The sequence below is a fragment of the Heptranchias perlo genome, chromosome 12 (assembly GCF_035084215.1).
Source record: "Heptranchias perlo isolate sHepPer1 chromosome 12, sHepPer1.hap1, whole genome shotgun sequence".
NCBI lineage: Eukaryota > Metazoa > Chordata > Chondrichthyes > Hexanchiformes > Hexanchidae > Heptranchias > Heptranchias perlo.
Window position 1 is genome coordinate 58,709,487 of NC_090336.1, and position 19,115 is coordinate 58,728,601.

Here is a 19,115-nt window from a genome sequence, read left to right on the forward strand (position 1 = left end):
AGCTGAGTATTGGAATGATTCTGTGGCAAAAAAAGAAGTTGAGTTGTCACTCTTACCACATAAGACTGTTGCTCTTTGGTTGCAGGAGAAGAAATCTCATCTGTAGCTTCCGTGGTAAGGTTTAGCCTCCTCACACAATACTCTGTGGTGAGTATTTTTGTTAGGCAAGGGTATTAAGGATTACAGAACCAAGGCGGGTAGGCTCGAGGGGCTGAATGGCCCACTCCTGTTCTTATGTGAGCTCTGTCACCTGGAGTAGACATGCTGCTTGGAGTAGTAGGTATCCCGATGGCCCTCCTCCTTTGGTCTTGGACCTCTTCTTCGGATGATCCTCCTACAATATATCTAGGAAATTTAGACTTGTTGCCCTCGAATCCTTCCCAGTGCCCTTTTTTTTATAGTACTCTGGGCAAAATTGGACACAACAAGGGAATTCCGCGATCCCACACTCCCAGTGGGGGACCGTGACTGCAGGGAGCACAGGTCAGAGATCCCTATCTTCAACGCATGTTGCCTTTCTCAAATGCTCATGGTCTCATCAAAGCTTTCCACTGCATCAGTATTCTTTAATAAAAACAGAAAATGATGGAAACACTCAGCAGGCCAGGCAGCATCTGATGGAAGCGAGAAACAGAGTTAACGGTTCAGGATGATGAACTTTCATCAGAACTGGAGAATCAGTATTCCTTACTTGGGCTTGTACTCTATGGATATGTCTCCATGTCAAGGATTCACCGCTGCAAATAAATGTGCAAATCTTATCTGAGAAGAAAGTGAAATGCATACTTCTATTCCTTTTGCATTGCCGTTGCTGAAAGCCAACCAGTGACCTGCTATATAGTATTTTACAGGTAAGGTTTCAAACTACAGAAATTGCTTCCAAAAACATAGAATAATAAAAATATTAAGCAACAGCCAGGTCCTGGATAATAAATGTCAATGCGCAAGACTGTTGGGTAATTCCATGACAAACCATAGCCATCCCAGCATGACACACAAGATTAGAAATTGCTGTTGGCAATATTAACAGACAAAACTTTAACATATTTGTATGAAATTCCTGTCTGCTATTTTAATATAAGCAGTAAGCAGTTTGTTTTAAATGCGTTAATGCCTCTGCTGAAATACAGAGGAATTTTATATAAACGTGTTAACTGTTCCTCCGTTGATATTGCAAATGGTAGTTTATAGGCTATGGTGCATCGGTAATTGTGTATATTTATGTTAAAATATATATAAAATATTATCGTAAAGTGGATTAAAAATAGAATCCAGCAGGAATGTTTGTAAGATTAAAAAGAGATAAGTTTTGTTTTAAAAGCCTCCAGCTGAATTTATAGCCTTTTTTTAATCTAACAGGTTCATGCTAAGGGTGGGAGTTCATTTGCCATTTGTAGTAGTGGGTACAAACCAGCTGGACACTGGCTTTTAGTTTATTGATGGAAACTCAAAACAGTCTTGCTGTCTGATCCTACTTTATTATTACCCGACACGTAATTCTTAAAGTGCAAGGGGTCAAAATCTTAAAATTAGAGCTAGGCCATTCAGGGGTGATGTCAGGAAACACTTTTTCACACAAAGGGTGGTGGAAATCTGGAACTCTGTCCCCCAAAAAGCTGTTGAGGCTGGGGGTCAATTGAAAATTTAAAAACTTTAAAGGAGAAGGAAAATGTAGAGTGAAGTACTTCAATCTAAAATACTGTCCCATGATACAGGCAAGTTTTATTTAAAAAAAACTAGCTTAATAAAACTGTTAATGAGGCAAAGATTAAGCTCAGCTATGATGCTATAGGCTGCCTAAAATTATGGATGAAGAATGGCTGCTAGTTCATTACAACAGTGACTGCACTGCAAAAGTACTTCATTGGCTGTAAAGCGCTTTGGGATGTCCTGAGGTCATGAAAAGTGCTATGTAAATGCAAGTCTTTCTTTTAGTGTTATCAGAGACCCAGGCTGCAGTCAACAAAATTAATGAAATAAAGATTAGGATTTCATTGGGGAAAATTAATTAAATATAGGAGTTGCCCTTGAGGGAAAGGCGGAGAGGGACAGTGGTTCGCAGAGTGAGTCTGACAATCGTCCGAAAACTGAGCAGAGAGCGAGAGCAGTGTGGGCCAATCACAGCTGTCAGTGGATTAAGGACCTTTGGGGGAGGCAGAGAGGGAAATGGGGACGGTGGATGTGGGGGGAGAAGGGGCCAGAATGGGGAGGTCAATTAGCCAGTGACGGTGGGTAATGGGCCACAGAACAAACTGGGTGAGCAGCTGTAGAAGCGATGGGAGCCAGTCCACAGTGAGTTGAAGGGGTAAGGAGAGCAGCAGACCATGCCCTGACTAGTAGTTGGAACAAGCAGCTTGTGGCGGCGTGATTATTTCCAGTGGTTGGTGAAGGGAAGAGCAGGCTTTGGGCGGGTGAGCCTATCAGTGCGCAATGTGGTCACAGCAGCAGAGGCAGTTTAGATTGTTAAATGCCCACAGAAAACATTGATTTACAGACTGGAAAAAGTTCCGAAGGAGTGATTTTGCCCCATGTGCTGAATTTAATGTAACAGATTGGTTAACGCCATCATTAAAATAGCAGGTGGACGAATTGCTCATGATTGCACGAAGTGCTCATTTGCTAATAGTACCTACAGCAGTTTCTAACTTATAGTATTTTTATACCTTATCCTGATATTTTTAGAAAGCTCGGTACTTGCACAGTGCATGCCCAGAGTTAGATTTTTCTGTGCTTACCCTTTTAAACAATAGATTTAATAACTCCAACTATTATGGCTGAAAATGCTACCTTTGCTCCTTAGCTACTAAAATTAACTAGATGTTTATCCTTGTGATCCTGATATTATGATTTTGAATTCCAAATTTGTGTCTAAAAGTGGATATTACTGCTCTCTGTTTTGTATATGTTTGTCTTATTAGGGTGACCTTAGAAGTGATTCCAAGGTTTATCCCGAGAACAACCAGCATGGAGATACAGAATCAGATCCCATGTTTGAGGCTGCGCTGGTTCATAATAAAAAAAACATTGGTTGATTTCCAGTGATAAGCAAGCGTTTGGTTTCTGAACATTTCTAGAATTTGTTTATGTTGCCAATGTAGGAGATGTCCGGTTTGTTTGGATAAAGTAAATATTTAAAATGTTCTGTTTACAGAATAAGTATCTGCACTAATGTTGTCATAATTTGTCCAAAACGGTATCCTGGACATTTGAAGAAAGAGTTCTGCAGTGAAGGGAATTGTTTTTGTACCTTTATTTGTTTGTAGCATTAATAGAACTTTGTGCCACAGGTCTGTGAAATGTCAGCACATTTCACAGACCTGTGACGCTTGCAAATCTCTAAAAATCTAATGTGTAATCTATAATTGACACATAAGATGCTGTATATGAGCAGAGTAAATGACTACATTATCAAAATAGGATGGAAAATGGGGGGGAAAAGGACATAACAATAGCAGAGACTGAGGAGAAAGAACATTATGATTTCTTAGCTGGTGGGATGATGGAAATGCCATGCAAAGCAAGGGGACTGAAATAGGATGTATAATGTTGGATACATGTTGTGAAGTTTTGTTTTATTGATCTTTAGTGAGAGGGGATGAATTTCATGGAACTTCATCAGGAAATTAAATGAGCTGGGTAGAGTCTATGATAGAGTGAATTATACTTGGTCTATGGAAGGAACGGGCGTGATTGATAAAATTGCCTTTTCCAGTTCCATTTTTTTTTTGCATTTTCAGTCACATTTAACCTAGGCCTTAATTTAGTACTAGTCAGTGGAATGAAAATTGACATTATTCAAATGCACAGTAATCAAAAAAAGTTAATCCTGCAAGGGGCTATAACGTCAGTAAGGAAGACGTGTTGCAAATTTATTCTGCTTTACTTCTCAAAGAATGCACATTTGCTGAATGAAAGGAATGCAAGAACCACATGGAGGGAAAAAAAATTGCACTATTGCAACTGGTTGTAGGTTGGGTGCCCTCTATATGGATAAGGTAATATGGTCAGGACACCAAGTAAATAAAGAGCCAAATCAGATTGAACAATATAAATATTGTGGCACTTCTATCCAGGACAGTGAGCAGCCACCATGATGGAAAGTCCATTAGTTGTGAACCAGGCCTAGAGGAGGAAAGGCTTATTGCACGTGTACATTCAGAACCCACACTTCTCTGAACTGATGAGTAGTACTGCAGAGATAATCAAAGAATAAACAAAGAGAAAGAGAAAACCACGCATCTTTTGTGGCTCCAAATTATTCAGTGTGTGTGAAAATCATCCGTGATCTTATTGAATGGCCTACTCCTGCTCCTATTTCTTATGTTTTTATCATAATTGACATGAAACTATAGGGCAGAAAGCTACAACATCAATAATCATTTTGAGCATTTCGTCACCTGTAGGTTCTGCCGATCATTTCTTCATTCCTCTAAGTCTATGCTGTCAGCAGTTCATTCCACCTGAGGCATTCAGGACTTCACTGCATATAACTCATTTACAGAGTTAATGCATCTTGCATTCAAAGAGAAATGAAGTACAGCCTTTTTAGGCTGATTAATGATCACATTCTTTCAAAGAATAAAATGTTAATATTCTTCTATTGCTTTTAATGTAGTATCAACAAAGTGATAGCCTTAATGGTCCTTGTACTAGATATCTTTTCATGTAAAGAAAGGGGTTTCCCCTTAGTAGCCCTTTTTAAAGAAAATGATGATTAATGTCATTTATATTCTTCTGAATCTCAATTTTTAGGATTGTATTTTAAAACAGTGAGTGCTGATGACATTACTGTAATTGACCCTGATCATGTGACAAGGGGAAGCATAGCACGGAAGGAGGCCATTTTAACTATCATGTTTGTGTTGTCCTTTTGCTGGAGCAATCTGGAACTAATCTCACTGCCTTACACTCTTCTCATAACACCCTGTATCATCATCTGCTTAAAATATTTACTCTTCACTTGAAAGTTGCAATGTTCTCTGCCTCAACTACTGTCTGTAACAAAGCATTCCATACTCTTAACGGCTCTCTGCGTAAAGAAGTTTCTCCCAACCCCTCTCTTACTGACCATTTTAAATTGATGGCCTCTTGTCGCTGACTCCCCAACCAGAGAAAATAATTGCAGTAAAGAGTGACAAATCCCCAGGACCAGATGGTTTCCATCCCAGGGTTTTAAAGGATGTTGGTGAGTACATTGCAGATGCCCTAACTATAATCTTTCAAAGTTCTCTCGATTCATGAACCGTTGCTTTAGATTGGAAAATTGCACGTCACTTCACTATTTAAGAAAGGTGAGAGAGAGGAACCAAGGATTTACAGACCAGTTAGCCTAACATCTGTTGTTGGGAAATTACTAGAGTCTATAATTAAGGATAGAGTGACTGAACACCTTGAAAATTTTCAGCTGATCAGACAGAGCCAGGAGTTGTAAAGAACCTGATTAAATATTTTGAAGACGTGACTAAAGTAGTGGACAGGGGAATGTCTATTACTTGTCAATGATATGGATGTTGTTTATATGGACTTCCAGAAGGCATTCGATAAAGTCCCTCATAAGAGACTGTTAGCTAAAGTTGAAGCTCATGGAATTGAGGACAAATTATTGACCTGGCTAGGAAATTGGCTGAACGGCAGGAAACAGAGGGTAGAGATAGTTGGCAGGTATTCAAATTGGCAGGATGTGACTAGTGATGTCCCACATGGATCTGTGCTGGGGCCTCAACTATTCACTGTATTTATTAACCACTTAATTGACGGAATAGAGAGCCACATATCCAAGTTTGCCGATATCACGAAGATAGGCAGAATTGTAAACAGTGTAGATGGAAGCATAAAATAGATTAAGTGAATGGGCAAAACTGTGGCAAATGGATTTCAATGTAGGCAAGTGTGAGGTCATCTGCTTTGGTCCTAAAAAGGATAGATCAGAGTACTTTCTAATTGGTGAAAAGCTCGAAACAGTGGAGGTTCAAAGAGACTTAGGGGTCCATGTACAGAGATCATTAAAATGTCATGGACAGGTACAGAAAATAATCAAAAAGGCTAATGGAATGCTGGCCTTTATATCGAGAGGACTAGGATACAAGAGGGGTAGAAGTTATTCTGTTAATTGTATCTATGTGATTTAAATCAGTTAGTCTTAATTGTATTCAAGTGGTGGGTATGAATTGGGGACTCTCGTATCAATTTATAGGAGTCTGTGTAATGGGATCTCTGTGAATAAAGGCTTGGAAGCAACAGAAGACCAGACTCCAGTATTCTATCCTTCACCACCAGGCTATCAAGTTATAACAATGCTACAGCTATACAAAGCCCTGGTTAGACCACAACTGGAGAACTGTGTTCAGTTCTGGGCACCGCACCTTAGGAAGGATATATTGGCCTTGGAGGAAGTGCAGCGCAGATTTACTTGAATGATACCTGGACTTTTTTTTTTATTCGTTCATGGGATGTGGGTGTCACTGGCGAGGCCAGCATTTATTGCCCATCCCTAATTGCCCTTGAGAAGGTGGTGGGGAGTCGCCTTCTTGAACCGCTGCAGTCCGTGTGGTGAAGGTTCTCCCACAGTGCTGTTAGGAAGGGAGTTCCAGGATTTTGACCCACCCACGATAAAGGAACGGCGATATATTTCCAAGTTGGGATGGTGTGTGACATGGAGGGGAACGTGCAGGTGGTGGTGTTCCCATGTGCCTGCTGCCCTTGTCCTTCTAGGTGCTAAAGGTCTTGGAGGTGCTGTTGAAGAAGCCTTGGCGAGTTGCTGCAGTGCATCCTGTGGATGGTACACACTGCAGCCACGGTCCGCCGGTGGTGAAGGGAGTGAATGTTTAGGGTGGTGGATGGGGTGCCAGTCAAGCGGGCTGCTTTGTCCTGGATGGTGTCGAGCTTCTTGAGTGTTGTTGGAGCTGCACTCCTCCAGGCAAGTGGAGAGTATTCCATCACACTCCTGATTTGTGCCTTGTAGATGGTGGAAAGGCTTTGGGGTGTCAGGAGGTGAGCCACTTGCCGCAGAATACCCAGCCTCTGACCTGCTCTTGTAGCCACAGTATTTATATGGCTAGTCCAGTTAAATTTCTGGTCACTGGTGACCCCCAGGATGTTGATGGTGGGGGATTTGGTGATGGTAATGCCGTTGAATGTAAAGGGGAGGTGGTCATTGCCTGGCACTTGTGTGGCGCAAATTTTACTTGCCACTTACGAGCCCAAGCCTGGATGTTGTCCAGGTCTTGCTGCATGCAGGCTCGGACTGCTTCATTATTTGAGGAGTTGCGAATGGAACTGAACACTAATTCCCACGCCTCCACTATTCGCCTTCAAACAGCCACCCAACCTCAAACAGACCATCGTTCGCAGCAAATTACCCAGCTTTCAGGAGAACAGTGTCCACGACACAACACAACCCTGCTACGGCAACCTCTGCAAGACATGCCAGATCATCGACACAGATACCACCATCACACGAGAGGACACCACCCACCAGGTACATGGTTCATACTCCTGTGACTCGGCCAACGTTGTCAACCTCATACGTTGCAGGAAAGGATGCCCCGCAGCATGGTACATTGGCGAGACCATGCAGACACTGCGACAACGGATGAACAGACACCGCGCAACAATCGCCAGACAGGAGGGTTCCCTCCCAGTCGGGGAACACTTTAGCAGTCAAGGACATTCAGCCACCGATCTCCGGGTAAGCGTTCTCTAAGGCGGCCTTCGAGACACACGACAACGCAAAATCGTTGAGCAGAAATTGATAGCCAAGTTCCGCACCCATGAGAACAGCCTCAACTGGGATCTTCGGTTCATGTCACGCTACACGTAACCCCACCAGCGGAAAAAAAGTTATCTTTTTAATACAACTGGACATTCTCTCTCTCTCTCTCTCTCTCTCTCGCTGCCTTTCGGGTCTCTTTCTCTCTCTGGCTTTGTAATCTGACCCATTGTGTATTCAGTATACTGGGATGTAATGTTTTCCGTGGCTAACCTGTCTGAACACCAATGACATCTTTGATTGCTGTGATCATCTCCCAGGCTAATATAACCTGGTGTTGTAAGATTCCTTACATTTGTCCACCCCAGTCCATCACCGGCATCTCCACATCAAACATTTAAACAGCTTTATAAAAAATACCTTAATTGTAACTGACACTGATAATTTTTTTCCACGATGATCTAAATTGTATCTGGGGAACAACACAATTTGATTATACCTATTCTTCAACCTGATCTTCATAAAAGGTAACAGCATCCACTACACACAATTCGGAAAGGACCTTCAGACCTTTATTGCTTTGTTCATAAATACAGATCACTAATTTGCAAGAAAAGTCCTGGGATGTTACAAGTGATACAATCACTATGTTATGAGGAGAGGCTTGAGATACTCCACCGGAGCAGAAAAGAAGAAGCGATTTAATAGGAGTTTTAAAATAATTATTAAGAGTTTTGATAGGGTGAATAGGGAAAGGCTACAGTATTTCCTCTAGGAACAAAGGAACAGGATTGGCCAGTTAGCCCCTCGAGCCTGTTCCATCATTCAATGAGATCATGGCTGATCTGTGGCCAAACTCCATATCCCCGTCTTAACCAGAGGTATTAAGGGATATGGGTCTAACAAAAATCTATCAATCTCAGATTTAAAATTAACAACTGAGTTCGCATCAACTGCCGTTTGCGGAAGAGAGTTCCAAACTTATACCACCCTTTGCGTGTAGAAGTGTTTCCTAACTTCACTCCTGAAAGTCCTGGCTCTAATCTTTAGGCTATGTCCCCTAGTCCTAGACTTCCCCAACCAGCGGAAATAGCTTCTCTCTACCTACCCTAGCAGTTCCAATTAATATCTTGAAAACTTCGATCAAATCGCCCCTTAATCTTCTAAATTCCAGGGAATACAACCCTAGCTTGTGTAATCTTGCCTCGTAATTTAACCCTCCACAAAAAGCAGGACAAATCCAATCCGGCCAATTACTGCCCCATCAGTCCACTCTCAATCATCAGCAAAGTGATGGAAGGTGTCGTCGACAGTGCTATCAAGCAGCTCTTACTCACCGATAACCTGCTCATGAATGCTCAGTTTGGGTTCCGCCAGGACCACTCGGCTCCAGACCTCATTACAGCCTTGGTCCAAACATGGACAAAAGAGCTGAATTCCAGCGGTGAGGTGAGAGTGACTGCCCTTGACATCAAGGCTGCATTTGACTGAGTGTGGCACCAAGGAGCCCAAGTAAAATTGAAGTCAATGGGAATCAGGGGGAAAACTCTCCAGTGGCTGGAGTCATACCTAGCACAAAGGAAGATGGTAGTGGTTGTTGGAGGGCAATCATCTCAGTCCCAGGACATTGCTGCAGGAGTTCCTCAGGGCAGTGTCCTAGGCCCAACCATCTTCAGCTGCTTCATCAATGACCTTCCCTCCATCATAAGGTCAGAAATGGGATGTTCGCTGATGATTGCACAGTGTTCAGTTCCATTCGCGACTCCTCAAATAATGAAGCAGTCCAAGCCTGCATGCAGCAAGACCTGGACAACATCCAGGCTTGGGCTCATAAGTGGCAAGTAACATTCGCGCCACACAAGTGCCAGGCAATGACCATCTCCAACAAGAGAGAGCCTAACCACCTGCCCTTGACATTCAACGGCATTACCATCGCCAAATCCCCCACTATCAACATCCTGGGGGTCACCAGTGACCAGAAATTTAACTGGACCAGCCATATAAATACTGTGGCTACAAGAGCAGGTCAGAGGCTGGGTATTCTGCGGCAAGTGGCTCACCTCCTGACACCCCAAAGACTTTCCACCATCTACAAGGCACAAATCAGGAGTGTGATGGAATACTCTCCACTTGCCTGGAGGAGTGCAGCTCCAACAACACTCAAGAAGCTCGACACCATCCAGGACAAAGCAGCCCGCTTGACTGGCACCCCATCCACCACCCTAAACATTCACTCCCTTCACCACCGGCGGACCGTGGCTGCAGTGTGTACCATCCACAGGATGCACTGCAGCAACTCGCCAAGGCTTCTTCGACAGCACCTCCCAGACCTTTAGCACCTAGAAGGACAAGGGCAGCAGGCACATGGGAACAACACCACCTGCACGTTCCCCTCCATGTCACACACCATCCCGACTTGGAAATATATCGCCGTTCCTTCATCGTGGGTGGGTCAAAATCCTGGAACTCCCTTCCTAACAGCACTGTGGGAGAACCTTCACCACACGGACTGCAGCGGTTCAAGAAGGCGACTCCCCACCACCTTCTCAAGGGCAATTAGGGATGGGCAATAAATGCTGGCCTTGCCAGTGACACCCACATCACATGAACGAATAAAAAAAAGTTAAATGTTTGATGTGGAGATGCCGGTGATGGACTGGGGTGGACAAATGTAAGGAATCTTACAACACCAAGTTATAGTCCAACAGTTTTATTTGAAAATCACAAGCTTTCGGAGCTTACCTCCTTCGTCAGGTGAGTGAGTGAAGGGTTCTAAGATCTCATAGCATATATTAGCCTGGGAGATGATCACAGCAATCAAAGGTGTCGTTGGTGTTCAGACAGGTTAGCCACGGAAAACATTACATCCCAGTATACTGAATACACACTGGGTCAGATTACAAAGCCAGAGAGAGAAAGAGACCCGAAAGGCAGAGAGAGAGAGAGAGAATGTCCAGTTGTATTAAAAACAGATAACTTTTTTTTCCGCTGGTGGGGTTACGTGTAGCGTGACGTGAACCCAAGATCCCGGTTGAGGCCGTTCTCATGGGTGCGGAACTTGGCTATCAATTTCTGCTCAACGATTTTGCGTTGTCGTGTGTCTCGAAGGCCGCCTTGGAGAACGCTCACCCGGAGATCGGTGGCTGAATGTCCTTGACTGCTGAAGTGTTCCCCGACTGGGAGGGAACCCTCCTGTCTGGCGATTGTTGCGCGGTGTCCGTTCATCCGTTGTCGCAGTGTCTGCATGGTCTCGCCAATGTACCATGCTGCGGGGCATCCTTTCCTGCAACGTATGAGGTAGACAACGTTGGCCGAGTCACAGGAGTATGAACCATGTACCTGGTGGGTGGTGTCCTCTCGTGTGATGGTGGTATCCGTGTCGATGATCTGGCATGTCTTGCAGAGGTTGCCGTGGCAGGGTTGTGTTGTGTCATGGACGCTGTTCTCCTGAAAGCTGGGTAATTTGCTGCGAACGATGGTCTGTTTGAGGTTGGGTGGCTGTTTGAAGGCGAGTAGTGGAGGCGTGAGGATGACCTCACTTGCTACACGTAACCCCACCAGCGGAAAAAAAAGTTATCTTTTTAATACAACTGGACATTCTCTCTCTCTCTCTCTCTCTCTATCTGCCTTTCGGGTCTCTTTCTCTCTCTGGCTTTGTAATCTGACCCATTGTGTATTCAGTATACTGGGATGTAATGTTTTCCGTGGCTAACCTGTCTGAACACCAATGACACCTTTGATTGCTGTGATCGTCTCCCAGGCTAATATATGCTATGAGATCTTAGAACCCTTCACTCACTCACCTGACGAAGGAGGTAAGCTCCGAAAGCTTGTGATTTTCAAATAAAACTGTTGGACTATAACTTGGTGTTGTAAGATTCCTTACATTTAAATGTTTAATGAACATATGTAATGAAAATAATATACTTACAGATGAACTCCAGGTACAAAGTTATATATAAAAATGGGGACTACCTTTTAGATTAACTTGTAACAGAATTTTTTTAAGTGATTTCCAGAAAACATTTTGATATTTCATGTTTTTTTTGCAGTGGAGGAAGCAACAAGGTTGAACAAAAAGCTAATGACAGTGAATAAAAATCAGGAAAATGCCATACATGACCTGAAACAGGTAATTCAGAAACCGCAAGGAAGGATCAATAATACTGCACATTTAAACTCTGAGTGCAATGGATTAAAAATTCCTCAGGTTGCATTGTAAATGTGTTTAATTCTGTTTAATATTCCTGACTTTGGAAATGCATTCTTTTAGAACGTGGTTCTGATTTCACAAGAAATAGCCGACAGAGGAAATCTTTGCAAGTGATTTACAATGCCTACATATCATTATTGAGGAATTTTTACCGCAGTGATAGCATTCTTGAAGTAAGAGGCAGTGATACACAGTTACTGTTTATTTTTTGAGTTTAGGCAATGGTGCAGCGACTGGAAAATTGAACTGTGGTTGATTCAGCTTTCTAAGAACTTTTCTTGTCTGCTGCTGTTTTGTCTGCAACTAATTTGCTTCTCCTTATTGCTTTATGTCTCCTTGTTCACTGACCACAATAGTTTGTTGCTAGATCTCTCCTGGTACCGCTGTAAGCTAGCCACTATTTGGCATGCGAGGGTGACATGGATCTTGCTATATGAGGAATCACTGGGGAGAACCTGCACCCCTTCCACTTTGGCACAGTGTGTCAGTGTAGTAACACATCAAGCCTATGGTTTTGGATTCAATTTTTTAATCAGTAATGTAAACTTACAGAAAATTATTTTGCAAACACTATGATGTGTGTGTATATATGTATATATGTGTATAGTATTTATTTTGACTCAGGGCTCAAAGGATTCTAACAACAAAATATAATGTAAAATGAAACCCTAGATTTAATTGTTTAAATTGCTTAAGGTTGCTTTATGTACTGTACTTGTCCTGTGAATCTGGTGTCGATATTGCACAATGGCATTTTTATAGAAAGTGACTTTAGGACGCTGGTTATCGCTACACATAATTTTCCAGTGTACAACAACGCAGGACTTTGCTGCTGAATTAAAAGCCAAAAATGCTGCAGAGGTGAAACAATAAACAATTCTGGAAACATGCAGCAGGTCAGTCAGCATCTGTGGAGAGGACAGACAAGTTAACGTTTCGACTGTAACACTTCATGAGAACTGAGAAGATGAAAACTGAACAAGTGTTTAAATAGAATCAGAACGAAGGGGAGGGCGAGGGAAAGAACACAGGGAAAGAACACAGGAGAGGAAGTATCAGCGGAATGGCTTGGAATCTGCAAAGAAGGAAAACAGGAGATGGCTGAGATGATCAGACGATGGGAACAGGGGTGGACTGGCTCCTGCGAAAAGGCGCGGGATTCTTTGCGATTCTCACGGAAAGGTGGGGGAGGGGCATGGCGATAATGCAGAGTTATGGAACCATTCACAGAGGGGGCAATCAGGAAATTGTCTGATTTTTCATATGGCCTGCCTGCCCCAGGTGGGAAGTAGCATCAAAAGAAGAGAAACAAAGAATATGTGAACAGGTGAGTCAGTGGAAGATAAATCAGATTTTAAATTGAAACGGTAGAATCTAGCAAATCAGCATGTTACTGCTAAGTGTCTTTAAAACTTGGAGAAACTAATTTTAATACTCATCGTCTGGTGTTTTTATTCCAATGTATGTTACTGTGGACACTTCTAGAATTAAGTTTGATGTAATTCAAAACTTGATCCTGCAGATATTTCCACCCAAGTACTAGGTTATCTGTTTAAAAAATAGATTATAGCAGTCCTTCAAACATTGTTTTAAGAAACAGTAACTTTGGACAAATACTGAGATACAGGTTTAACGATGTGGGGCAGTCGGCCATAAATTGCTATAATATAATAGGATATATAAATAACAACTAGAAAAAATTTAATACATGAGGAGACCGTTTAATCCTTCTTCTGTGAGCTGAATTTAGGCCTATTTTGGAGGCTGATTTTACACAGGCCCCATTTTCCTTATTTCCCGCCCCCATACCTTGGTTTAAATAATCAACCAATACATTTTTGGATGCTGCAGTTGATTTAGCATTAATTAACACTCAAGGCAAAGCATTCCACATTCCCATAACTCTTTTTGTGAAAATGTTTTTTCTAATGTTTCTAGCCAGCACGGACACGATGGGCTGAATGGCCTCCTCCTGTGCTGTATGATTCTATAATCTCCTCCCTTTATATTACTACTGCTTATCTTGAGATATTGGGGGTGAAATTGGGCCGTGTAGCACGTTTTTTAGGCGCTACGCAGACACCTCGGTCCCGAAAATGGGTCCGAGATGCGCGTGCACAGTTCCAATAGGAAGTGCACAGTTCCAATAGGAAGTGCGCAGGACGCCATCATGGAAAAGGGGTTTGCGTGTGCGCACCTAACGAACGTCGGCAGCATGCAGAGTAGAGAGATTATGACGGGGATCAGTGTGAACGCTGATTTGAAGGCAATGCTACTATTTTGCACAGCTGAACAGGACTTAAAGGGCATGAAGGACCCCCCCCAGCAGCTCTCTTTAAAAGGATCGTGAAGTACTTACAGGTTAGTGGCTGGATTATTTCTTCTGGCTGCTGGTGCAATTGCATGTGTTTTTAGAGGATTCCTCTACTTGGATAAAGTTTCATTACTCCACAGGGAGAGTGGTCTGGCTGATTTGCTGTACTCTTTGTGTCATTTGAAATATTGTGCTGAGAAAAGTTGCTTCCAGACATGGGTGGCCTGGTAGGGCTTCCTCTGGCAATTGAACATGACTGGGACACGCAGAGAAGGACAAGCTGCTAGATGCGGGGGGAGGAGGAGGAGTATGGTACACAGCAGCAGGCCATATCTGCAGAGGGTCTTCAGGGAGCAATTCTCTTCCCTCAACTTCAGTGACGACCAGTGCATCAGACGTCTTTGGTATACGAAAGAGGTTGTGACTGAAATTTGTCAACTGCTGCAGCCACAAAGCAGAGCAAGGACAGCACTGCCTGTGGCTGTCAAGGTGACTGTGGCTCTTAATTTTTATGGCTCTGGCTCCTTTCAGGCTGCTGCTGGAGATATAAGCAGTATAAGGGAAGTCACTGAGGCTCTCTATTCAATGAGAAACACATTCATCTCATTCCCTTTTGCCAGAGACAAACAGGAGGAGCGAGCATGAGGTTTTGCTCACATTGCAAGCTTCCCCATGGTGCCATTGACTGCATGCACATTGCCTTGCATGCTCCTCATCTGAACTCTGGCATATTCGTGAACAGAAAGGGATTCCATTCCCTCAATGTGCAGCTGGTGTGTGACCACAGGCGCACATCATGTAGGTCAGTGGTCGCTATCCTGGCAGCAGTCATGATTTGTTCATTCTGCGGAAGTCCTCTATTCCACCTGTATTTCAACCAGCACGGCAAGTACCCAGCTGGCTACTGGGCGACAAGGATTATCCCCACCTGACATGTCTCATGACTCTGGTCAGGAACCCATGCATGTGTGCACAGCAGGCCTACAACGAGAGCCATAGGTGTCCTCAAGCAATGCGTCTGCTGCCTGGACCCCACTGGAGGAGCCCTGAAGTACTCAGCTGAACGGGTATCAAGATTTGTCATTGTATGCTGCATGCTGCACAACCTCGCCATTATGAGGGAACTCTCCTTGCCACTGCCTATCAGGTGAGAACCTGAGGAGCATGAACAAGAGGCGGAGGAGGAGGAGGAAGAAGTGCAACAGGAAGTGGAGGAAGAGGAAGGGAGGCTACAATGTAGACAGACCCTTTCTGCCAGGACTCTATGTGATCAGATTATTAATGAGCGATATCAGTAACCTTAACTACACCTCCCCATTCACTAACAGTCCCACACTCCTTATCTTTCCTCTCACATGACCATCACATCGTCCTGCTTATGATTACACATTGGTTTCTCCCTCAGCTCATTGCAGAAATAAAAACCACCACCAAATGCAAATTCAAATCCACATTTATAAATTAGTACATGAAATTAATGCAAACAAAAAGAGACAATTCACCCTTGTGCATTCCCTTAGTATCTGTCTTTCGTGTGCCTTTTATATTTTCTAGTGCTCCCATGAGGAGTTTCCCCACTGGCTGGAACATGGGAGGTGGAAGGCTGCTGACGTTCAATTGAGGAGACTGCAGATGGCCTTGGAGGACGACCTCAAGCAGTTCTGGGCCTAGAGGGCCCGGCTTCAGACCACACCATCTCTGCCTGAGCTGCAGCAGTATGGGCCGGCTGGCTAAGAAGCAACAGCAAGGGCACTGGCGGAACGGCAGGGGTGGGAGCAGGAATACTGTCAACACGAGAAAGGACAGCAGGTTCGTCTTCCACGGAGCCACTGTGACTCTCTCAGGCGGCGCCTCAGCAATCCTGTTCGAGAGCAGATTGTTGGACTGCTGTGACGCCCTGGAAGCACCTTTTATCAGTGGTACCCAGAGCCATGAAGGCAGCAGTCAAACCTTTGATGGATGCTGTTATATCGATCATTGGATGCTGCATTGTGATGGGTTCCACAGTTGTGCTGATGGAGGTGACAGCCCGTTCCATGTTGAAAAGGATGGGCTCCAAGCTCTTCGCAAAGCCCTGTGCCAAGTTGGAGCTGGACTCTTCCATGCTCCTTGACATTGTGCGCAGGCTTTCTGGCAGGCTTTCCAGTGCACCAAGCATTTGGTTGTGTACGTCCATCAGCCTTCTTCTGTAGCCTGGCCCATCGAAGTCATCTTCTGAATCCTCTGTAGCAGAGCTAGTCTGCGACCTTGCCGCGACCTCTCCCTCCGGTGAGCTGGCACCTTTCCCCCCCGCCCTGACTCCTGCACACTTGTGCCCGGTGTCTCACCACATGCAGATCCCTCCTCTATCCTCGCCTATAAACTATGCGCAGTGTCAGTCTCTAAGCTGGTGGCTGCGAGTGTAAGATTGAGTGACGGTGTTGCTTCATCATCACTGTCATCTTCCTCTGCCTCCTCTGACTGTGCAGGTTCCAGTTCTTGGGTATCTGAACTGACAAAGGGACACGGGTTGGGTTGTGGTGAGGGGAGAGGAGAATGTAAAAAGCGTGTGCTTACACAATCTACTGCACGTGAGTCAGAAAAGATTGTGGGATGAGGGAAAAGTGGGAAGAGAGAAGGAGGATTAGGTATGCAGAGACCCTCATCATTGATCCTTCCAGCACCACCAGTGGCCACAGCCTTAGCGATGGCTTTTCCCATGATGGCCAGCAATGTCTCTCCATGGGAGTTAAAACATGTAGACAGGCTTGTCCTCCTCCAGTTGTTTCTTGCTGCCTCTTGATACGCGCCAGAAAGAGGGAAGTGTGTCAGTGAGTGTCCTGCAAGATGTTTGGGTGATGTGGCTGTCATGGTTGAATAGTTGCCAATGTGTGTGAACTCTGTGAGTTGTGGGTATGAGACTTGCAACAGTGCTAGGTATGTGAGGGTGAGATAAAGCATCTGATTTGAAAGGTTGAGTACTGATTGAAAGAGATTGTTGGTAGGTGGGTGATGGGGGCGTAGTGCATTGAGCCGTGGAATACGCTAGTAGTGCAGTTGGTAGGACATGCCACTTGAAACTTGAACTCACTCACCTTGACAACTCGTGTTAAATCATTGAACTTATTCCTGCACTGCATCCATGTTCTTGGAGCTATGCTCCTGACATTTACCTCCTCCGCTACTTCCTCCCACTGCCTCCTGAGCATATGTCTGGAGGGCCTATTACCCCCCATGCGGAGACAGGATTCCACTCCTTTTCTCCACCTCTTTCACCAAGGCCTTAAGTGCATCATCAGAGAACCTTGGTGCACGCTCTCTTGGCGCATCCATTCTTCAAAGTATTACAACACTGGATTACTTCACAAACGACTCCTACCACTTCTTGCAACCACAATGCACCTCCCCCTTAAGAGGTGCAGGCTGCCTTTAAGAAGCGCGAGCCACTTGCGATATCAGGGCCCCCTACCGATGCGTGCAGCCAATTAACGGTGCAGGTAGCGATGGCTGCACGTAGCATTCATTTAAAACAGCACAAATATAACATGCTGCCTGCATCGCAACGACTGGGCACGGGTTAATTGTGTGCCGCACTCTCCATGCCCGTTTTCAGGGGTTATCCAATTTAACCCCCACTAGCTTCTTGTCTTCGATTTATTTGCAATGGAAATAGCCTATCTATGTTCACCTTTCTTATTCCTTTTATAACTTCTACTGCAAAATTACAGCTCAGATACAAAAAAACATTTTTCTTCTTTACCAAATAAACAGTAGGGCTTTTTAATGCGAGAGGGCATGGAGAGTGTGGCACACAATTAACCCGTGCCCAGTCGTTGCGATGCAGGCAGCATGTTGTATTTGTGCTGTTTTAAATGAATGCTAATTCTTTGGCCACTTGTACATTGGAACTGCCCTTCCACTTCTATCAAATCCTGCCTGGTGTAGCTGCAGTGAAATATTCACTAGTTTTAGATTAAGCTATACACCGGTATTTGGATGTTGAGAGACACCAATCACAGATAATAACATTGAGAAATAATGGGAAAAAAAATTTGCTCTGAGGCTATATAATTGCACTGTTGGTCAATATTAATGCATCGTAATTATTCTTTATTAGTCTGTATTTTATAGTTGTGTCTGTTCACAATTATTTATTACTTAAGATTATTATTAAATTCTCTGGTGCTATTTGATGATCTGCGGAGATTTGTACAGAGATATGAAACTATCAGCGCTGGAATCTGAATAGTTAGTTGGCAATTTGCTATAATTATAGTAATATTTTTAAGAGACATAACAGCTATTTAATGATTCTGTCACTTGTTTAAAAAATCTGATTTATAGCCTTTGCTCAGCAGGAATATTTAGCTTTGATTATTAACTCTAAATAGTGCTCACTTAAAAGCCTAGAAATTACTATTGACGATATTAGTGGATGAAAGCTTAATGTGTTCATATAACATTGCTTTCACCGCTATTTTAGCGGAGGCTTTAACCGATTTAAAATAAACTGACTAATGCCTGCTTTAAAATAGCAGACAAAGAAAATCTCAAGCAAGCTCATTAAGAGTTCTATTCTTAACATCAACTTATTTGATATATATATGTCATTGAAAGAGAAGATAAGTTGGTATTAATAATATATACATACACAGTAGTCCAGGTCACACATATTTGACTTCGATGAGGTCAAATTCCATTCACAAAACTATTTACATTTATTGCAATGAAAAATATGATCACTAAGGTCAATTCTATGGAACAAAAAAGGCACAGGATGAAAATTTTAGTAAGTTCAAATTTCCTGCCCTTTTTCCCATATCTTAATTTGTCACTCAAAATCACTATTTTAAACATTAACCAGTTAACATTTCTAAACCAGAAAACAGCTGGAAGCTACT

The 19,115-nt window shown here is 43.5% G+C and overlaps 1 protein-coding gene across 7 annotated transcripts in view; it reads left to right on the top strand.

Annotated features, from left to right (window-relative positions):
- LOC137328060 (coiled-coil domain-containing protein 73-like) overlaps positions 1-19,115 on the top strand; it is a 156,751-nt gene that overhangs the window by 71,424 nt on the left and 66,212 nt on the right. For all 7 annotated transcript variants that reach the window (XR_010964603.1, XM_067994181.1, XM_067994182.1 and 4 more), the window contains one exon: positions 11,761-11,840. Coding sequence is in view for 6 of the 7 variants with exons in the window: in XM_067994181.1 (XP_067850282.1) it covers positions 11,761-11,840 (80 nt within the window). In the remaining variant the exon portion in view is untranslated. The remainder of the gene's footprint in view (positions 1-11,760; positions 11,841-19,115) is intronic.